The sequence below is a fragment of the Hyla sarda genome, chromosome 4 (genome assembly GCF_029499605.1).
Source record: "Hyla sarda isolate aHylSar1 chromosome 4, aHylSar1.hap1, whole genome shotgun sequence".
In the NCBI taxonomy this organism is placed as follows: domain Eukaryota; kingdom Metazoa; phylum Chordata; class Amphibia; order Anura; family Hylidae; genus Hyla; species Hyla sarda.
This window is the reverse complement of record NC_079192.1, coordinates 287,961,799-287,986,016: the sequence shown is the minus strand read 5'-3', so window position 1 is coordinate 287,986,016 and position 24,218 is coordinate 287,961,799. Positions and strand designations below refer to the sequence as shown.

Below are 24,218 nucleotides of genomic sequence, written 5' to 3'. Positions count from 1 at the left end.
CTTACTACAGGGGTGACACACTGTAACAAACTTCCTCCTCATGTCATCTCCTTACTACTGGGGTGACACACTGTAACAACCCTCCTCCTCATGTAATCACCTTACTACTGGGGTGACACACTGGAAAAAAAAAACCCTCCTCATGTAATCTCCTTACTACTGGGGTGACACACTGTAATAAACCTCCTCCTCATGTCATCTCCTTACTACTGGGGTGACACACTGTAATAAACCTCCTCCTAATGTAATCTCCTTACTACTGGGGTGACACACTGTAACAAACCTATTCCTCATGTAATCTCCTTACGACTGGGGTGAAACACTGTAACAAATCTCCTCCTCATGTAATCTCCTTACTACTGGGGTGACACACTGTAACAAATCTCCTCCTCATGTAATCTCCTTACTACTAGGGTGACACACTGTAACAAACCTCCTCCTCATGTAATCTCCTTACTACTGGGGTGACACACTGTAATAAACCCCCTCCTCATGTAATCTCCTTACTACTGGGGTGACACACTGTAACAAACCTCCTCCTCATGTAATCTCCTTACTACTGGGGTGACACACTGTAATAAACCCCCTCCTTATGTAATCTCCTTACTACTGTGGTGACACACTGTACTAAACCTCCTCCTCATGTAATCTCCTTACTACTGGGGTGACACACTGTAACAAACCTCCTCCTCATGTAATCTCCTTACTACTGGGGTGACACACTGTAACAAACCCCCTCCTCATGTAATCTCCTTACTACTGGGGTGGCACACTGTAATAAACCCCCTCCTCATGTCATCTCCTTACTACTGGGGTGACACACTGTAATAAACCTCCTCCTCATGTAATCTCCATACTACTGGGGTGACACACTGTAACAAACCTCCTCATGTAATCTCCTTACTAATGGGGTGACACACTGTAATAAACCCCCTTCTCATGTAATCTCCTTACTACTGGGGTGACACACTGTAATAAACCTCCTTCTCATGTAATCTCCTTACTACTGGGGTGACACACTGTAATAGACCTCCTGCTCATGTAATCTATTTACTACTGGGGTGACACACTGTAATAAACCTCCTCCTCATGTAATCTCCTTACTACTGGGATGACACACTGTAACAAACCTTCTCCTCATGTAATCTCCTTACTACTGGGGTGACACACTGTAATAAACCCCCTCCTCATGTAATCTCCTTACTACTGGGGTGACACACTGTAACAAACCTCCTCCTCATGTAATCTCCTTACGACTGGGGTGACACACTGTAACAAATCTCCTCCTCATGTAATCTCCTTACTACTGGGGTGACACACTGTAACAAATCTCCTCCTCATGTAATCTCCTTACTACTGGGGTGACACACTGTAACAAACCTCCTCCTCATGTAATCTCCTTACTACTGGGGTGACACACTGTAATAAACCCCCTCCTCATGTAATCTCCTTACTACTGGGGTGACACACTGTAACAAACCTCCTCCTCATGTAATCTCCTTACTACTGGGGTGACACACTGTAATAAACCCCCTCCTTATGTAATCTCCTTACTACTGTGGTGACACACTGTACTAAACCTCCTCCTCATGTAATCTCCTTACTACTGGGGTGACACACTGTAACAAACCTCCTCCTCATGTAATCTCCTTACTACTGGGGTGACACACTGTAACAAACCCCCTCCTCATGTAATCTCCTTACTACTGGGGTGGCACACTGTAATAAACCCCCTCCTCATGTCATCTCCTTACTACTGGGGTGACACACTGTAATAAACCTCCTCCTCATGTAATCTCCATACTACTGGGGTGACACACTGTAACAAACCTCCTCATGTAATCTCCTTACTAATGGGGTGACACACTGTAATAAACCCCCTTCTCATGTAATCTCCTTACTACTGGGGTGACACACTGTAATAAACCTCCTTCTCATGTAATCTCCTTACTACTGGGGTGACACACTGTAATAGACCTCCTGCTCATGTAATCTACTTACTACTGGGGTGACACACTGTAATAAACCTCCTCCTCATGTAATCTCCTTACTACTGGGGTGACACACTGTAACAAACCTTCTCCTCATGTAATCTCCTTACTACTGGGGTGACACACTGTAATAAACCCCCTCCTCATGTAATCTCCTTACTACTGGGGTGACACACTGTAACAAACCTCCTCCTCATGTAATCTCCTTACTACTGGGGTGACACACTGTAATAAACCCCCTCCTTATGTAATCTCCTTACTACTGTGGTGACACACTGTAACAAACCTCCTCCTCATGTAATCTCCTTACTACTGGGGTGACACACTGTAATAAACCCCCTCCTCATGTAATCTCCTTACTACTGGGGTGACACACTGTAACAAACCTCCTCCTCATGTAATCTCCTTACTACTGGGGTGACACACTGCAATAAACCCCCTCCTTATGTAATCTCCTTACTACTGGGGTGACACACTGTAATAAACCTTCTTCTCATGTAATCTCCTTACTACTGGGGTGACACACTATAACAGACCTCCTCCTCATGTAATCTCCTTACTACTGGGGTGACACACTGTAATAAACCTCCTCCTCATGTAATCTCCTTACTACTGGGGTGACACACTGTAACAAACCTCCTCCTCATGTACTCTCCTTACTACTGGGGTGACACACTGTAATAAACCTCCTCCTCATGTAATCTCCTTACTACTGGGTTGACACACTGTAACAAACCTCCTCCTCATGTAATCTCCTTACTACTGGGGTGACACACTGTAATAAACCCCCTCCTCATGTAATCTCCTTACTACTGGGGTGACACACTGTAATAAACCTCCTCCTCTTGTAATCTCCTTACTATTGGGATGACACACTGTAATAAACCTCCTCCTCATGTAATCTCCTTACTACTGGGGTGACACACTGTAATAAACCTCCTCCTCTTGTAATCTCCTTACTACTGGGGTGACACTGTACTAAACCCCCTCCTCATGTAATCTCCTTACTACTGGGGTGACACACTGTAATAAACCCCCTCCTCATGTAATCTCCTTACTACTGGGGTGGCACACTGTAATAAACCCCCTCCTCATGTAATCTCCTTACTACTGGGGTGACACACTGTAATAAACCTCCTCCTCATGTAATCTCCATACTACTGGGGTGACACACTGTAACAAACCTCCTCCTCATGTAATCTCTTTACTAATGGGGTGACACACTGTAATAAACCTTCTTCTCATGTAATCTCCTTACTACTGGGGTGACACACTGTAACAGACCTCCTCCTCATGTAATCTCCTTACTACTGGGGTGACACACTGTAACAAACCTCCTCCTCATGTAATCTCCTTACTACTGGGGTGACACACTGTAATAAACCTCCTCCTCATGTAATCTCCTTACTACTGGGTTGACACACTGTAACAAACCTCCTCCTCATGTAATCTCCTTACTACTGGGGTGACACACTGTAATAAACCCCCTCCTCATGTAATCTCCTTACTAATGGGGTGACACACTGTAATAAACCTCCTCCTCATGTAATCTCCTTACTACTGGGGTGACACACTGTACTAAACCCCCTCCTCATGTAATCTCCTTACTACTGGGGTGACACACTGTAATAAACCCCCTCCTCGTGTAATCTCCTTACTACTGGGGTGACACACTGTAATAAACCCCCTTATCGTGTATTCTCCTTACTACTGGGGTGACACACTGTAACAAACCTCCTCCTCATGTAATCTCCTTACTACTGGGGTGACACACTGTAACAAACCCCCTCCTCATGTAATCTCCTTACTACTGGGGTGACACACTGTAATAAACCTCCTCCTCATGTAATCTCCTTACTACTGGGGTGACACACTGTAATAAACCTCCAACTCATGTAATCTCCTTACTACTGGGGTGACACACTGTAACATACTTCCTCCTCATGTAATCTCCTTACTACTGGGGTGACACACTGTAATAAACCTCCTCATGTAATCTCCTTACTACTGGGGTGACACACTGTAACAAACCTCCTTCTCATGTAATCTACTTACTACTGGGGTGGCACACTGTAATAAACCTCCTCCTCATGTAATCTCCTTACTACTGGGGTGACACACTGTAATAAACCTCCGCCTCGTGTAATCTCCTTACTACTGGGGTGACACACTGTAATAAACCTCCTCCTCATGTAATCTCCTTACTACTGGGTTGACACACTGTAACAAACCTCCTCCCCATGTAATCTCCTTACTACTGGGGTGACACACTGTAATAAACCCCCTCCTCATGTAATCTCCTTACTACTGGGGTGACACACTGTAATAAACCTCCTCCTCTTGTAATCTCCTTACTACTGGGGTGACACTGTAATAAACCTCCTCCTCATGTAATCTCCTTACTACTGGGGTGACACACTGTAATAAACCTCCTCCTCTTGTAATCTCCTTACTACTGGGGTGACACACTGTACTAAACCCCCTCCTCATGTAATCTCCTTACTACTGGGGTGACACACTGTAATAAACCCCCTCCTCGTGTAATCTCCTTACTACTGGGGTGACACACTGTAACAAACCTCCTCCTCATGTAATCTCCTTACTACTGGGGTGACACACTGTAATAAACCCCCTCCTCGTGTAATCTCCTTACTACTGGGGTGACACACTGTAACAAACCTCCTCCTCATGTAATCTCCTTACTACTGGGGTGACACACTGTAACAAACCCCCTCCTCATGTAATCTCCTTACTACTGGGGTGACACACTGTAATAAACCTCCTCCTCATGTAATCTCCTTACTACTGGGGTGACACACTGTAACAAACCTCCTCCTCATATAATTACCTTCCTACTGGGGTGACCCACATTAGTGGGGGGTTATTGTGGTGCTGCTGGCTGAGCAAAAGGTTCAGATAGTGGCTGTCTAACTTTCTTGTAGAAGACAGTGGCGCCCCTATCAAGAAGGTGCTCTAGGCGGCTGCCTATAGGCAGAGCTGGCCCGGGCAGTGGACATAGGTATGGCCCCCAGTGCACAAAGGGTGCACAATTGCAGATCTATCCGGGCATGCTGGGAGTTGTAGTTCTGCAACAGCTGGAGGCACACTGGTTGTGAAACACAACCTGATGAGAGTTTCCCTGTCAGGTGTTATTTTAATATGTGTATAACTAAGCACATGTCCCTGACAGAATCCCCACACACCTGTATAAGACTCCAGTAGTGACCCTCCAGGACCTGCCTATGGACAGCACAGCGCTGAGACACCGTTACTACAGATGACACGCCACATACACGTAAATAAGCCGAGTCCTCCCTGCACCGGCTCGTGGATCACGTGACGGGGGAGCGGGTCACATGACCAAGGTTTAGCAGTGACATCGCGGAGTGCTGGGAGCCCGCAGCCCTGGAGCAGCTGTCCGCACGTTTATTTCCTTCTCCCGTAGTAGTAGCAGGTGGCGGCCGATCCATGCGGGAGGAAGGGAGCCCGGTGCCCACCTGCCACTTCTTCATGCTGCCTCCGCCAGGGTGCCGCCTCTAATATGCTCACTCGGATGAAATCTGCCGTGGCCAATTTCATGGGAGGAATCATGGCAGGCAGCTCCGGCTCCGATCATGCCAACGGCTCGGAGTTACCTATGAGGTTTCCTTACGTCAGACCGGAGTTCCTGGGGCTGTCGCAGGACGAGGTGGAATGTTCGGCCGACCATATCGCAAGACCGATCCTGATCCTGAAGGAGACTAAGAGATTGCCTTGGAGCACCGGCTACGCGGAGTGAGTAATATCCCTAAGAGAGCAGCTGTCAAGGTCATAGCCCAGGTTGGGTGACGTCACAGCTCCTGATGACGTCACTTGTTGGGCTCATGGCCTGTCAGCTGTGATAGGCTGCGGGTGTATGCTTGTTGTATTATGTGTGTACATATGGCATGGATTGTAAAGCTTGTGATATTCTTTTTGGCCCCAAACCACTCCAGCTGGATGTTAATATTGTTGTCCATTCTGTTTTTTTTTTTTTTTTTTTTTTTTTTTTTTTATATAACAATTTTTGGTGTTTCTGTTTTTTGGGGTAGTGTTTATTTTCAAAATGTCACATGTTCTAGGCTTGGCATTTTTATCCGATGTTTTCTCTATAAGCTTCACTATAGAACTTAAATCGGTTTATCCAGCTTTAAAAAATTTTGGATATATGGTTGGATTTGTGGTTAAAAGAAAAAAAAAAAAAAAAAAAAATACTCCCCTTCCCTGGCTCCCACTTAAGCGCCTTCTGGTTCCCAGCTTGTGACCGCTGTTCTTGTGGCAAGTCATCTCAGCAGGACCTGCCCGCCCAACCAATTACTGAGACTGGATACTACAGTGAGAAGTGATTGGCTGAGCAGGGACTAGAACAGTGGTCTTCAACCTGCGGACCTCCAGATGTTGCAAAACTACAACTCCCAGCCTGCTGGGAGTTGTAGTTTTGAAACATCTGGAGGTCCGCAGGTTGAAGACCACTGGACTAGATACTGCTGTTGGGGACCGGCGCAAGTGACTATCATAGCATAAGGACATGGGGGGGAGATTTGTCAAAACCTGTCCAGAGGAAAGTTACTGAGTATCCCATAGCAATCAATCTCTATGGGCAACACAGGGATTGTTAGTACATCTGAGGTGAATGAGCCGTTATTCACAGCAACCCATAAAAAAAAAAAATCCTTACTTTCTCTTAGCGGTTTACAAAATGTCTTCCGCTGGTGTTGATCCTGTCTTTGTGCTTAAATCCTGGTTTTCATCCTTTTATGGCTCCTAATTCCCTTGTTTCTGTTGCTCACACTGCATGCAGTTTACTGAGGAGGAGGGGGCGTTCTCTTGCTTGCCCTCACATCTCATGTGGGAACTTCCTTCCTCACTCCTCAGAGTTGAGAACTGGCTGCTCTGTGCACTGAGGCTCTGTGACATGCCCCCAGGCTCACATAGCAGACTGATAAGATAGGAGCATGCACAGTGCCCTACCTGTCCTGCCCACATTTCCTGTATTTTGTCCCAGCCAGGGATAAGGACAGTGTTCTGGACAGTGGAGGGACCCCTAGTGGTAAGAAGTATAGAAAATGTTTTCACCTTAAAATATACACATTATATTCAAAAACAAAAGAAGAACAAAAAAAATCAGACCAGGCTGTCTTTATCTTAACACTCCTTGGTCCAGAGTCCTCAGTACTGAGCCCACAACATCCTACCAGTCATGAGAAATTTGTGTACTGGTCCAGGGGGCTTGGGCCCACTTGGGAATATAGAGGGAGATTTATCAAAACCTGTCCAGAGGAACAGTTGCCCATAGCAACCAATCAGATCACTTCTTTCATTTTACAGAGGCATTGTTAAAAATGAAAGAAGCGATCTGATTGGTTCCTATGGGCAATTGGTCAGGTTTTGATAAATCTCCCCCATTGCAGATGCTATGGGGCCACAGGTAAGATCCTAATTTGGCAGTCCACTGATACTCAAGGCCCATCAAGGTGGTTATCAGTTCAAGCCTGGTGGAGCATTATATCTGTGGTAGCCCGTGGGGGTGTTTCGGTAGATGAGGGGTTAAGGTTAACCCTATAGTTCGTGACGCCAGGCTGAGGGCTAGTATGCTGAGGTAATTCTCCGGTCTATCTCCGCCCTTCCCAGTAACAATGGGTGCATGCATAAAATGACTGAAGGTCCACAAGGTAGTTGAACTTGAACTTGGATAACTTTACTTAAATGCTTGCAGTACATCCAATGAACAGTAACAGTCTCCAAAATACAGTCTCTATATAGTTCAATGACTGACAGTTGTTGCGGACCTTGACTTCTGATATAGTCTGCGAATTTAGGGTAATTTGCAAAGATCCGTCTGGATTTAGGGGATAGATAAGGTCCGGTGATCCTGCAGAGTGCTTAGGGATTGATACACTCACGATTCTGAATAGATCAGCCGTTGCCGCAAGGCTCGGGCCTAACTCACTGCGGAAGACAGCTGCGCAGATCCTGCTAGTTTGACAGCCCGGGAACAAGAGAGCGAGAGACAGCAATGGCCGCTGCTCCCTTATATGGGCAGGGGCAGGGCCGTTTCTACTGGAGTGATGGGTGAAATACGTCACAGGGACCTCCAAAGGTCCTTTAGCCTAAAAACCATAGAGTTTACCTGATCACGTGACCCGCAGGTCCTGCTACACTCCGTACAGGTAATTAACCGTTTATATACATTTGACCAATCATATTTATATAAATCCTAAATAACTGCTAGATAAGTAATACCTAGATGAGAGGTGACAAGGGGTGGACTAGCTACGAAGAACCCCGACGTCCTAGGGACTCTGGCTATGGGGGCTTCTACACAGGTACCGTATAGGATGCGGTACCGGGACACCACATATCGTATATACATAGCTGGGAAAGCACCCCCACCCATAGGTGTTCTCTCCCTGTCGGGCTCACAGCTCCTTTCTCACAAGATTCTAATTGAGAATTTATTGGATGTTTATATGTTAGAAATGAGTTTTCCTCCAGAATTACTGTTTTTAGTGCTTCTGGGGAAATGTTGGTCTGTGATTCAGCACCCAACAGAGAACGCTGCAGGTCACAATACCTTTCTGTATTATGGGCCAAAATACACAAAGTCTGAATGAGGCTTTAGTCACGCTTGAGAAGATGGCCTTCTTCCACAATGCAAACTACTTCAGGAGGCACAGTTGGGAGGGTTGGCAGGAAAAACCTGCAGAATAGAAATTGGTGAAGTAAAAGGTGCATCACCTAGGCTTTTATTCAAAAGTATAGAATACGGAGTAAAAATCAGCAATATATTGTAATTACATCTTTTTAGTAGTTTTCTACATGATCCCGCACCACTTCCCTAAATGTGATGTTTATAGCTTATTGCCTGGACAGTGGTCTTCAAACACTGGACCTGAAGTAACCAAAAAACTACAACTCCAGGCATGTCCGGGCATGGTATGGAGGTCCACAGTGGAGCCCTGCATTGGAATCGGGATTCTGCTGGTGATTCAACGTAGTCCTGGAAACGTCTGAAATGGCACAAGGGGGTAATGAAATGGCACAGAGGGTACTATCTCTAGAAGCTGTAACAAATTGTTTGCGGGGGCGGGGGCGGGACACACGTTGCGGGAGCAGGTGACAGTGGAGCGCACACCTTGCGGGATCGGATGGTAATGGTTAGAAATCCGGGGAGCACAATATTAACTGCAGAGGAGAGAACAGGTGGAGGAGAACAACCTGAAATAGATGTCAGCAATGCATGATGGGAATTGTAGCCTGCTTCCCATAAGGTCTGCTGCCAAAGCCATTGTTAATGGATTTTTCCAGTGTAGACTGGTGCAGTCTTCTTCCTGGTTGCTGGTGGTCGACACGTCAGCTAATCGATGGCCACAGTAATAGGCTGAGCTGCAGTGTGACATATTAAGCAATGGCACCAGAAAGAAGACATGTGTTTAGGTTCTAGGAATAGTGTTATACTACTGCATTGTGTGCATTGTCCCTGCAGTAGAGACGAGTGAAGTTACAGTGATTCAATTCATCACGAACTTCTCGGCTCGGCAGTTGCTGTCTTTAGCCTGCATAAATGAGTTCAGTTTTCAGGTGCTCTGGTGGGCTGGAAAAGGTGGATACAGATACAGTCCCTGGAGAGAGTCTCCAGCCCACCGGAGCACCTGAAAGCTGAATTAATTTATGCAGACTAAAGTCAGCAACCGCCGAGCCGAGAAGTTCATGACGTATCGAATCACTGTAACTTCGCTCATCTCTACTCTGCAGTCTTCTTCCAAGTTTTTTGTGAAATGCACCCTTTTAAAAAAAACTATTCTGACAACGCCTTTTAGATCCATTTATACATGACTTTTGGTAAACAACCCCACTGGTTGTGTCTCCTATTCTTTATTCTTCCACATTAAAAATGCCTGCTCAGCCGCTCACTGGAAACAGTGGTGACCTCCCTTAGCCATTGAGTGAATAAGTATTTTTATCATGTAGGTGCCAATTTTTGTGTGCACCCTGATACTTTGTGCAACACCTTAACATTTTCCAGCACTTTTTAAAGTGGTGGTCCAGTCAAAAGCAACTTCTCTCCCATCCACAAGGGCCCCCTCGTGATCTCCTGAACAAACTCTGGTTCTCTGAGGGGAGCACATGCTAGAGATTGTATGGGCTCCATTTATTCTTTATAAAAGACCCGAGTGCTGTCCTCAGACTGCTGAGACCCCCGGGATCAGACACTTATCCCCTATCCTGTGAATAGGGGATGAGTTGTTTTTCGCTGGACTACCCCTTTTTAAATAGCTTTTTTTTTTTTTTTTTTTTTTAGTAATACTTGAAGGGAACCTGTCACATTGAAAATTCAGTCTAATCTGCTGGCGGTCAATGGGGGAGAAGTATTAAAACCTGTGCAAAGGAAAAATTGCCCAGTTGCCCATAGCAACCAGTCATATTGGGGGAGATTTATCAAAACCTGTGCAGAGGAAGAGTGGTGCAGTTGCCCATAGCAACCAATCAGATTGCTTCTTTCATTTTCCACAGGCCTCTAAAGAGGCCTGTGGAAAATGAAAGAAGCAATCTGATTGGTTGCTATGGGCAACTGCACCACTCTTCCTCTGCACAGGTTTTGATAAATCTCCCCCCATTGTTTCTTTCAATTTGCAGAGGCCTTGTTAAAAATGAAAGAAGCGATCTGAATGGTTGCTATGGGCAACTGGGAAACTTTTCCTCTGGACAGGTTTTTATAAATCTCCTCCAATGAGTAGGACCACCTACCTGACTAATGGGCAGAGATTTAAAGGACAAGTTCTGGAACTTTTCTTTCCAAAATGCTCAGCTTGGCTTCTGATTTCTAACAGATCTGATTTGGTTTATAAGGTGACAGGTTCCATTGAAGTTCTGCTCACTGTAATAACTTATACATGCTACCAATGCTGTAAAACCTATATTGAGACAGTCCATGAAATGCCCCCGATCAGATTCCACGGAACAAATGGTGTACATTAATACAAGACTATAGTAGCCAAAATACATATCAGTAGATTACGCAATAACATATCTTCTATCCACACACTTTACAGTCATTGCCTTTCCTGCTTTTCAAATACTCCAGACATAATTTAACTGCCTTTACCATTAAAGGGTACCTCTCATCAAATAAACTTTTGATATATTTTAGATTAATGAATGTTGAATAACTTTCCAATAGCATGTTAATGAAAAATATGCTTCTTTCTATTGTATTTTTCCCGATCAGTCCTGTCAGCAAGCATTTCTGACTCATGCTGGAGTCCTAAACACTCAGAGCTGCCAGCCTGCTTTGTTCACAGCCAAACAGGCTGTGAACAAAGCAGGCTGGCAGCTCTGAGTGTTCTCCTTTGTGAACAAAGCAGACTGGCAGCTCGTAGTGTTTAGGACTCCAGCATGAGTCTGAAATGCTTGCTGCCAGGACTGGTAGGGAGACCTCTAGTGGTCATTTCTTCAAAGTGGAAAATTAAATAGAAAGAAGCATATTTTTTAATAACATGCAATTGTGAAGTTATTCTGCATACATTAATCTATAATATATCAAAAAGTTTTTTTGATGAGAGGTACCCTTTAAGTGACACCTCAGGGGTGTGGAAATAAAAAAAAAAAACTACTTGTCCAAGGGACTAAAGCGGAACACAATCTACTTGTCCCTCAAGAAAATCCACTTGTCCTGGTAGATAAAATAATTTCAACCAAAATAGTACTATTCCCCCCCACTAGACCACCAGGGATGGTTATAAGATCCCTTTAGACACTGCTGTCAACTTAGACAGCGGTGATCTAATGGTTTAATAGCGGCCACGGCGATCGCAGCATGCCAGACTATTAGCGGCGGGAGAGCTGTAGCTCCTTTTACACTTGAGGCAACCACAGAAAATTGTGCCCCCCCCCCCATCTGACCCCTATAACGCCAATTTTTCCATATACAGGGATGAGGGTAATCTTGTGTGACATGATCTGTTGTTATTATCGGAACTTTTATTAGGAAAGGGGCTTATTCACATATATACGCACTTCTTAAAATATTTTAATCGCTATTTTTCAGTCTTAATAGGGACTTATATATGGAGTCTTTTGCTTGGAAAACACTGAACAACGCTGTGTTACTGGGGGGGGGTTCTGCTTCTCCAGTTTATTTGCTTCATTTTATTTACTCTAATTTGTGTCAGAAAATGCTGGAAGTTGCATTTAGTTACTAGATAACTACAACACCCAGCATGCCCTGATACAGCATGTTGCACTGTATAGTAGGACAGTAAGGTTATTGTGTAACATGCTGGGAGTTGTAGTTTTGGTTCGTGTCAGCTGCAGAGCCATAGGCTGTGTCAAGGAATACTGGGAATTACAGTTAGTAACAACAACTCCCAGCATGCCCTGATGCAGCCTATAGCTCTGCAGCTGACCCGAACCAAAACTACAACTCTCAGCATGTTACACATTATAGTTCTACGGTTTAGGTTATGGTGCACCATGCTGGAAGTTGTAGTTTTTGTTCGGGCGTGTTTTCGTGCCTCCGTGGGGCTTTTGGTCGTCGGGTGAGTATGAAGGGGGTGGGATTCTGGGGGTGCAATTTAGTGCGGGTGGCCAGAATCCACTAAAAATCAATTTTTTAAAAATTAGCACAACTGGCAGAAGCACTTGTCAGTCCGCCCCTGTACAAAGCATACATGCATATGCACATATCAAACATACACATATACCGGGTCACTGTCCCCTATATTATACATTACATACATACATACACCCGCCACTGCTTCCCCCCCCCCCCCCCCATTACATACACACATCACACATATATTATACACACATCATAAATACACATACACTCACTCCATATACACCATACATATGCACACATCATACATACACCTGCCACTGCCCCCTATATCATACACACATCACACATACACCATACACATATCATATATACACATGACACATACACCATACATATGCACACATCATACATGCACCTGCCTCTGCCCCCTATATCATACATTACATACACACATCACACATACACCATACACATATCATATATACACATGACACATACACCATACATATGCACACATCATACATACACCTGCCTCTGCCCCCAATATCATACATTACATACACACATATATACACATGACACATACATCATACATATGCACACATCATACATACACTCGCCACTGATACACCCCCCTAATCATACATTACATACATATACAACCACCCTTCCCGCTGCCTGCATGCTCGGCCTCCTCATCTGAGCCGGTGTGAGGTGAAATCCCCAGCCCGTGCAGTGCAGTCTCCTCACACATGTCCTCTCCCCGCTCTGTATTTTCCCTGTGAATACTTGAAACCTTCCCGTGATAAATAAGGTCATGTGTAGACAGAGCAGGGGGGAGGAAGAGACTGTGTGTGGGGGAGGGAGGAGCTGTGGACGTCCTCATTCTCCCCCTGTCGTCTTGTATTATGCAAAGCTGCGCTCTCCATCCCGCGTGAGGGGGGATGAGGGGGCGTGGCTTAATCATCTCCGGCAGACGTGAGACCTCGGGCTCTGCCCTCGCTCCTGAGATCCCCTCACACCGGCTGGGGGGCACTGAGCAGCGGCCCCCGGCTACTGAAATCAGCTGGGGGCCGCCACTGCCCCCTCCATACACTCTGAGCGCCGGTGTGAGGTGCAGACTTGCATCGGCTCCTGCACCTCACACCGGCATTAAAGAAAAATAAGGGAGAAGTCTGTCTGTCCCTGCTTGCCCGATACAGGGCTAAATCTATAAACAAATTCACCTGCCCGGCGCCCAAAACTACTTATCCCAGGCGTTGCGCGATAGGATTTCCACATCCCTGCACCTTTTTATTATTCACTTGAATACCCTTTTTTTTTTTCCATTGTTTGGTATTCTAGCACTATTTAATGGGGTTTCTTGTGTTCAGATGAATATGGGTTTATAGGCAGACTAGGGATTGACCGATTATCGGATTGGCCGATATCGGCCGATATTCACGATTTTCTAAGTTATCGTTATCGGCATCTAACCATAATGCGGGCACTTTAAATAAATGAACTGCAGCGGTTTTTGCGGGGCCAGAGACAGCAGGAAGAAAGATCTTTTCCTCTATCTTTGGTGGCACAAGTGCGGCGAGTGGAGTGCTGCATTGAATCTCAAATTTTTTTAAATTTTTTTTTTGGTATCCGAGGGAGACCACTGGGAACTAGACCCCTAACTCTAAGCTTGCACCCAGACTTTATGGACAGTCACTGAGGAGTGCTGCTGTCTTTGTCATATATATCTCAAGTTTTGAATATCTCACAGAGCACCATAAAATCAATCATCAGTTAATAAAAAGAATCATGGCCAGGCTGTTAAATCAAACTGAAAATTCCCTTTCACACTATATGTTTCTCCGTTTTAAAGTCCCGTTACAATGTCCCATTAAGAAAACCTTTAAAAATGGCCATTAAAAAATCCCATTTAAGTCTATGGGATTTTTTGATTATCCATTATCACCCGTTATAGCCTGTTATAAATAACGGACGTTATTTGTGTCGGGAGAAAAAATGTTACATAACACTAATTTTTCTCCCGTCACAAATAACGTCAGTTATTCATAACGGGCCATAACGGGTAATCAAAAAATCCCTTGTGATGTCACGCCCCTCCCTTAGACTTGCATTGAGGGGGCGGGGCATGATGTCATGAGGTGGCAGGGCTATGACCTCACGAGCTCTCGGCTCCAGCGTTCGAAACAGTTTGTTCCAAACGGTGAGCAGCGGAGTACCCCTTTAAGCGTCATACCGGTGTCAACTTTTTTGTTCTTATTGTTTGTTTCACAATGAAAGATATCTTACAGGTATTTCACAGTATGGTCACCAAAATACTTCCGCTATATGAGAAAATACTATACAGTGGGCCTTAAATACATAAACACCAAACACTATAGACCAGAGTACAAAAATAGTAGCGAATAGTAAATCTTTATTGAAACATGATCTAAAACCAGATAAAATACATATATTGAGAGGTAAAACGGTAGTACAGTAAGATAGCAAGGTAGGAGATTATATGAATATGCAGGATATGATTACAAGTGTATATAGCAAATGGTTCAGGATGCCGCTCTGACATGCATATTGGATTAAGTATAAGATTAGCGGTACAACAGTAAATAGCTAAGCATGAGAAAGAAAATGGCATAAAACAAGCATACAATAGTACAGATAGATGATACCTAGTAGATGGTAATGCAGAACTCCTCAGCTCAGCCCCAAACGCGTTTTCGCACCTGCTTTGTCAGGGGGCGTGTACTACCGTTTTACCTCTCAATATATGTATTTTATCTGGTTTTATATCTCATGTTTCAATAAAGATTTATTATTTGTTCCTATTTTTGTACTCTGGTCTATAGTGTTTGGTGTTTAGGTATTTCACAGTACTATTGATCAAATGGTAAAGGTCTATGTAAATCTATTTGAAATCCAGTACCGTAGCAAAATGGCGAAAAGTCCAAGGAGGTAAATAAGCAAGGCACTGTATACCCTTATTTGTTTTTATTAGGTAGCCTACCTCTGTTTACTCATGTTGGAAGTTTAGAAAGGTTTGCAATTTTTTATATTTTTTTATAAACTGAGCTTAAAAAAAAGACATTGTACAAAAAAAAATAATACATTTGGGTAAATAGTTTTTTCCTATAGTAATTATTGCTAACCTTTTTTTTTGTAAAACAGCAACATGCAGTGCTGTACAGAAGTCAATAGCACATGTTGTAAGGCTATATAACCCTCAGAAAGCAGTCAAGCCGATACTGCAGAGCGCCTTTAGTTAGGTTTTTGAGATCAACAAGGTACGTGATTGTTGTAAGACCGTTACATTTATATGCTTGTCAATAGCCTTATTTTATGTTTTTGTTTTATATTGACATGTCCAAAATTGAGAATGCTTCTTGTCAGAGTAGCACAGTAAGGCAGCACAATATTTCTTTTGTAATGTACTACATAAATCTTCTGCGCCTAGGGGCATGTATTCTGGTCTATTTGCATACCCTGTATTTCTTGGTCCTGACAGCTTGCAATGAATCAGGTAGGCAATGAAATTCTTGCATTCACTGGTTTAAGTCTAATTGAATGTGTTCTGCATTCTGGTTGGGTTATATTAAGCTTATATTACAAGTGATAGATACATTTTACATCCAGATAAATGACAAGGAAAAAAAGTGTTAATGTCTCATAAAGGAAACAAATAATATCTAGAGAAGATTCTTTTTTTGGCCTAGTTAAATATTGCTGCTTTTAATGTATTGTACAACTCTTCTCCAAGGATTGTGCACATGCACTCATTTCAGACAGCCTGCATGGCATGAATGTGCTTTGCATGGTGCTTAAAGGGGTTATCCAGGAAAAAAACTTTTTTTTATATATATCAACTGGCTCCAAAAAGTTAAACAGATTTGTAAATTACTTCTATTAAAAAATCTTCATCCTTTCAGTACTTATGCGCTTCTGAAGTTGAGTTGTTCTTTTCTGTCTAAGTACTCTCTGATGAAACGTGTCTCAGGAACCGCCCAGTTTAAAAGCAAATCCCCATAGCAAACCTCTTCTACTCTGTGCAGTTCCCGAGACAAGCAGAGATGTCAGCAGAGAGCACTGTTGCCAGACAGAAAACAACAACTTCAGCAGCTGATAATTATTGAAAGGATTAAGATTTTTTTAATAGAAGTAATTTACAAATTTGTATAGAAAAATATTGCCCGGACCTTCCAAGGTAGTGTGATTAATTAAATAAAAAATGGATAACTGGGTCGTACTCCAATAATAATTCAAAATGATTATTTATTTAAAATGTATAGTGCATTACTCCGCACAGGGCCCTTGTGAGAAAAACACATATAGTAAATGTACAAGATTAAACAATCTTAAAATGTAAAAATATGCAAATATCAAAATGACACTGGCATATGAAATAGCTCTATGTGGACAAATTAATCTGATATCTTTGTGGTATTAAAGAGATACGGTATAAGTGTCCTTTTGTATGACAATTGTATATCAAATTGGATACTTTGTTACCGGTCCTGGATGGTGTGGCTCTGACAGCTCTCGCTGGGGCAATATAGTTGTTCCTGTGCCTAGATATATCACAGTCAGCGGTCTTAGATGGTGCTGTGGCTTTAACTCTCAGGGTCCAGATATTACACGGAGGTGGTCGTCCCAGGCTGGTGGCGCTGGCAGGCGCCGATGGTAAATTCGCCGGGAGACCGTGCGCTGGCAGGCGCCGATGGTATGCTTGTCAGGAGACCAAGCGCTGGCAGGCCAGAGCACCATCTAAGACCGCTGACTGTGATATCTAGGCACAGGAACAACTATATTGCCCCAGCGAGAGCTGTCAGAGCCACACCATCCAGGACCGGTAACAAAGTATCCAATTTGATATACAATTGTCATACAAAAGGACACTTATACCGTATCTCTTTAATACCACAAAGATATCAGTTTAATTTGTCCACATAGAGCTATTTCATATGCCAGTGTCATTTTAATATTTGCATATTTTTACATTTTAAGATTGTTTATCTTGTACATTTACTATATGTGTTTTTCTCACAAGGGCCCTGTGCGGAGTAATGCACTATACATTTTAAATAAATAATCATTTTGAATTATTATTGGAGTACGACCCAGTTATCCATTTTTTATTTAATTAATCACACTACCTTGGAAGGTCCGGGCAATATTTTTCTATACATATTTTGCATTATTTTGCAACTGTGGTATAGTTGCATGCCCTGTTGACCTCAGTTAGTGTTTTATATATTAATTGTGAGCTGCACTTGCACTTTTTCCATTTCTTCTAATTTACAAATTTGTTTAACTTTCTGGAGCTAGTTGATATTAAGAAAAAAGTTTTTTTTTCCTTATCTCCTATCCAAAGGGGATAAGATGTCTGATCGCAGGGGTCCTGCCGCTGGGACCCCCGCGATCTCTCCTGCAGCACCCCCTGTCATCTGCTGCACGGAGCTAATGTCAAAAGGGGGTGGGTCTTTGTTATGGCCCGCCCCCCAATACAAGTCTACGCTATGGCCACGCCCCCTCCCTTAGACTGGTATTAGGGGGCGGTTTGTGGCATCACGATACTCTGGCCCCATATCGCCCGTCATCAGGCACAGAGCGAAACTCGCTCCATGCAGCAGATGATGGGGTGCTGCAGGAGAGATTACGGGGTTCTCCAGCGGCGGGACCCCCGCGATCAGACATCTTATCCCCTATCCTTTGAATAGGAAATAAGATGTCTAGGGGCGGAGTACCCCTTTAAGCATTTAAGGGTAACTCTTACGGTTTTTTGTCTTATTTTTAACTATCATGCAGCACACAGCACAATAATAATCTGTCTAAGGGTAGGGTCACATGTAACGGATCCACTGATGACCGACCCCAGAGGGAGCCCTCTGCCTGTGCCCGTGTGTCAGCTCGTAGCAGCAATCCGCTGCTCTAAGCACACACATACAGGGGTCTGCGCGACTTTAGTAAACTGGATGCGCAGTTTTCTCTCAGGCATCGTGGCCACTCTTTGCCTAGCACGGAGCAGAGGAGTTACCGCGATGTCAGAGAGTTCAGTTGCTGGCGGCCTTCTCACCAGTGGAGGAACGCCTGGGAACTGAGCTCTGGTAAGTATGTAGGTATGGATGTGTAGTTATCAAGAGCCAGACAGTTCCTTATAATTGTGAAAATAACACGAGTGGCTGTTTTTGCTTGGATAGTGTTAGAGCAGTGGTGCGTATTTCTCCAGACATTTCTTATTTTTTTTATTTATTTTTTTTTTTCTCATAGGATATTACATTTTCAAGTCTTTTTTTTATTATTATTTTTTTTTTAAAGAGGCTATCTAGCAATACAAAACTAATTTCTTCCAAAAACAGTACCACACCTGTCCGCAGGTTGTGTGTGGTATTACAGTTTAGCTCCATTCACTTCATTGGAACTGAGCTGCAAAACCAAGACAAATGTGGTGCAGTTTTTAAAGAGATCAGCCCTGTATTTCTAGTGCTGGATAACCCCTTTAAAGGGGTACTTTAGTGGAAAACAATTGTTTTCTAATCAACTGGTGCCAGAAAGTTAAACAGATTTGTTTAACTTTCTGGCACCATTAAAAATCTTAATCCTTCCAGTACTTATAAGCTGCTGTATACTACAGAGAAAGTCCTTTTCTTTTTAAATTTCCTTTCTGTCTGACCACAGTGCTCTCTGCTGACACCTCTGTCCATGTCAGGAACTGTTCAGAGCAGGAGAAAATCCCCATAGCACAGTGTTTCCTAACCAGGGTGCCTTCAGATGTTGCAAAACTACAACTCCCAGAATGCATGGACAGCCTTTGGCTGTCCAGGCATTCTGGGAGTTGTAGTTTTGCAACACCTGGAGACACCCTGGTTGGGAAACACTGTCATAACAAACTTCCAAACCTGATACAATTCCTGACACAGACAGAGGTGTCAGCAGAGAGCACTGTGGTCAGACAGAGAACTATACAACTACCTCTGGAGCATACAGCAGCTGATAAGTACTGCGTGACACCATCATATCCATACGGCCCCAAATCTCTGGGGAATGTTTCCAGCACATTGTAGAACATATGCCATGAAGAATGAAGGCAAAGGGTGGGGTTCAATAACCCAATAAAGGTACTTAATAAAGTGTTCAGGGAATACATATTTCATTCTCATTCTTTATTATGTATCTATGCTCGTGTTATACAGCTCTTTTGTACAACATACTGTACTTCCCCTATTTTTTTCCATTTACTAAACAGTCGTCCATTGCTTGCAGCATCTTTTCAGATCTGCATTTTCATGTTTTTAAATAGCTCACTTTCTCCCTTTTGTTTCCTTCATTACTTATTGTATCTACATTGTGCTTGGAAAGGCAAACGATTATTACAAATTCAAGTAGGCTACAGAAGAATTTCCATAAGAGATCCTTGCATATCAATACCTTAGTTTACTTTATACCTTTAGTGAGCGATTAAAGGGGTATTCCGGGTTTATACATTGGATATCCTTTTGGATAGGGGATAAGATGTATGATTGCAGGGGTCCCGCCACTGGGGACCCCCGCGATCTCTGTGCAGCCCCCAACATTCGGTGCCAGGCGCTGCTTCCGAGACGGGGACGTGACGTCACGGTCACGCCCTGTCCATTCATGTCTATGGGAGAGTTCGTGACATCCTCTCCCATAGACATGAATCGAGGGGGCGTGATGTCCCGTCCCTGTCTCGGAAGCAGCGCCTGGCACAGAATGCTGGGGGCTGCACAGAGGTTGCAGGGGTCCCCAGTGGCGGGACCCCTGCAATCATACATCTTATCCCCTATCCTTTGGATAGAGGATAAGATGTACAGTCATGGCCATAAATGTTGGCACCTCTGACATTTTTCAAGAAAATTAAGTATTTCTCTCAGAAAAGGATTGCAGTAACACATGTTTTGCTATACACTTGTTTATTCCCTTTGTGTGTATTGGAACTAAACCAAAAAAAGGAGGAAAAAAAGCTAATTGGACATAATGTCACACCAAACTCCAAAAATGGGCTGGACAAAATTATTGGCACCCTGAAAGCAGATAAAAAGGAGATAAGTTCACATAGTCTTTGCATTGTGTGTCTGTGTGTGCCACACTAAGCATGGACAACAGAAAGAGGAGAAGAGAACTGTGAGGACTTGAGAACCAAGATTGTGGAAAAATATCAACAATCTCAAGGTTAAAAGTCTATCTTCAGAGATCTAGATTTGTCAACGCAGGATAGTCCAGATGGTGGATAAGCAGCCCCAAACAAATTCCAATGATGTTCAAGCTGTCCTGCAGGCTCAGGGAGCACCAGTGTCAGCGCGAACTATCTGTCGACATTTAAATAAAATGAAAAGCTATGGCAGGAGACCCAGGAGGACCCCACTGCTGACACAGAGACATAAAAAAGCAAGACTGCATTTTGCCAAAATGAACGTAAGTAAGCCAAAATCCTTCTGGGAAAACGTCTTGTGGACAGATGAGACCAAGATAGAGCTTTTTGGTGAAGCACATCATTCTACTGTTTACTGAAAACGGAATGAGGCCTACAAAGAAAGGAACACAATGCCTACAATGAAATATGGGGGAGGTTCAATGATGTTTTGGGGTTGTTTTGCTGCCTCTGGCACTGGGTGCCTTGATTGTGCGCAAGGCATCATGAAATCTGAGGATTACCAACGGATTTTGGGTCGCACTGTACAGCCTGTTTCAGAAAGCTGGGTTTTTTGGGTCTTCCAGCAGGACAATGACCCCAAACATACATCAAAAAGCACCCAGAAATTGATGGCAACAAAGCGCTGGAGAGTTCTGAAGTGGCCAGCAATGAGTCCAGATCTAAATCCCATTGAACACCTGTGGAGAGATCTTAAAATTTCTATTGGGAAAAGGTACCCTCCCAATAAGGGAGACCTGGAGCAGTTTGCAAAGGAAGAGTGGTCCAACATTCCGTCTGAGAGGTGTAAGAAGCTTATTGATGGTTATAGGAAGCAAATTATTTCAGTTATTTTTTCCAAAGGGTGTGCAACCAAATATTAAGTTAAGGGTGCCAATAATTTTGTCCAGACCATTTTTGGAGTTTGGCGTGACATTATGTCCAATTTGCTTTTTTTCCTTCCCTTTTTTGGTTTAATTCCAATACACACAAAGGGGGACATGTATCATTATTTGTGTTTGGTAGAAGCAGTTTACCCCTTTTCCCGAATTCTAAATTATGAGCAGAAGCGCTAAATTTATCAATCAAGTACAATGAGCTTCATAAATTTGGGGTAAATATAGTAATCTCCTCAATCCACTCTTTGGAAAATAGAATCGATGATTTAGAGCATCTTGCTACGTTAAGTCCAAGATGGCTTATATTTGCGCCAAAAAAACAGCACTTGCGGCAAAATTTTTGGTGTAAAGGAAAAGTACGCAGGTAATAAATCCATGTGTACTATAGATGTCACTCCAAGGTACCCTGATACAGCCACATCTGGAGGACATGCTCTACCAAAACGTGCGCAAAAAAATGCGCAAAAAAAAAGGGCTTGCGCAAAATTTTGCACAAAAAAATACACACAAAACAGGGGTAAAATCTTTGATACATGTCCCCCAAAGAGAATAAACATGTGTATAGCAAAACATGTGTTACTGCAATCCTTTTCTGTGAGAAATACTTAATTTTCTTGAAAAATTTCAGGGGTGCCAGCATTTTCGGCCGTGACTGTATAAACCTGGAATACCCCTTTAAAGATAGTGTGCAGTATGACTAGGGGCTGGTATTGAAGGCTGTGTTGTTAGAATAAGTTGCATGTCCTTTGATATTACTTGGACCAGATCTTTGCTGCTTTTATATACTCATTTTAAAAGAGTATCTGTCTTATAATGGTACATGCTTTACATTACCTGAGGGCTTCGTATTCAGTTCGGAACTAAAAAATAGGGCAATGTAATTTAAAAGAACATTTGCTATTTAGAGACTCTTTGCCGGTAGCTTGCTTCTCTATCAGATATGTCTTCTGCCCAGTCTCTGTGACTCAGCCTGAACACAATGATTCAGTCTCTGTAAACAGTTAAGAATAAATGCACAACAACAGTTGGATGTTTAAAGGGATTTTCTGGGACTTTAATATAGATGGAAATTGTGTAACAGCTCAAATAAACCATGCATAGCCTAATCCTAAAATCATACTCCCATCCACCTGTTCCTAACCCTTTGCTAAGCTATCAACTGTATATGATGTATAATAACTGATATCATGCAAATATCTTTGCAGTATTGAAGTGTGAATTAAAGAGCATTACGGCTCATTCACAACACCATTCGCCCTTTCTTTGTCACTTATCCATCAGATTCTTGTCAAGATAGGAAGCCAACATATACCTGCGTGTGCTGGTTTTAGCCCTGTTGATTTTAAAGGGGTACTCGGGTGGAAAACAATTTTTTTCATATTAAATGGCTCCAGAAAGTTAAACAGATTTGTAAATTATTTCTATAAAAAAATCTGAATCCTTCCAGTACTTATCTGCTGATGTATACTACAGAGGAAGTTGTATAGTTCATTTGTCTGACCACAGTGCTCTCTGCTGACACCTCTGTCCATGTCAGGAACTGTACAGAGTAGGAGCAACAACACGGACAGAGGTGACTACATTCAGATTATTTTCTGTACATATACATTTACTGTGTGAGACCCCAAAGCATAGTGCCATTAGTTTAATTGTCTGCAATATTTATAAGGGCCTAATCCAGGGGTACTTTTAGCAGGGGTCATCTTTTGCAGGTCTGCCATCCGCTGAAGGTCCGAGGTAAACGCTAAGACCTGGTTCACACCTAGCGGCCGCAGTGCTGTGCCAGAATTAGGAGCTGCCTGTTGTAAAACATAATTAGAACTTAAGTCATAATCGTTCTCCAACTGCCACACACTGTGCCCCTGGTATAATACTGTCACACACTGTGCCCCTGGTATAATACTGTCACACACTGTGCCCCTGGTATAATACTGTCACACACTGTGCCCCTGGTATAATACTGTCGCACACTGTGCCCCTGGTATAATACTGTCGCACACTATGCCCCTGGTATAATACTGTCGCACACTGTGCCCCTGGTATAATACTGTCGCACACTGTGCCCCTGGTATAATACTGTCGCACACTGTGCCCCTGGTATACTGTCGCACACTGTGCCCCTGGTATACTGTCGCACACTGTGCCCCTGGTATAATACTGCCGCACACTGTGCCCCTGGTATAATACTGCCGCACACTGTGCCCCTGGTATACTGTCGCACACTGTGCCCCTGGTATAATACTGCCGCACACTGTGCCCCTGGTATAATACTGCCGCACACTGTGCCCCTGGTATACTGTCGCACACTGTGCCCCTGGTATACTGTCGCACACTGTGCCCCTGGTATAATACTGCCGCACACTGTGCCCCTGGTATAATACTGCCGCACACTGTGCCCCTGCTATAATACTGCCGCACACTGTGCCCCTGCTATAATACTTCCACACACTGTGCCCCTGCTATAATACTGCCACACACTGTGCCCCTGCTATAATACTGCCACACACTGTGCCCCTGCTATAATACTGCCACACACTGTGCCCCTGCTATAATACTGCCACACACTGTGCCCCTGCTATAATACTGCCACACACTGTAACCCTGCTATA

At 43.6% G+C, this 24,218-nt stretch overlaps 1 protein-coding gene across 2 annotated transcripts in view; it reads left to right on the top strand.

Moving 5' to 3' along the window:
* The first annotated feature begins 5,375 nt into the window (after positions 1–5,375).
* Positions 5,376–24,218, top strand: part of PPM1H (protein phosphatase, Mg2+/Mn2+ dependent 1H) — a 140,179-nt gene continuing 121,336 nt past the window's right edge. The window contains exons 1-2 of one of the 2 annotated variants that reach the window (XM_056574466.1): positions 5,629–5,765; positions 15,736–15,851. Coding sequence is in view for 1 of the 2 variants with exons in the window: in XM_056574465.1 (XP_056430440.1) it covers positions 5,533–5,765 (233 nt within the window). In the remaining variant the exon portion in view is untranslated. Of the gene's footprint in view, positions 5,766–15,735; positions 15,852–24,218 lie in introns of both variants that reach the window. The other variant, XM_056574465.1, reaches the window with a different exon arrangement.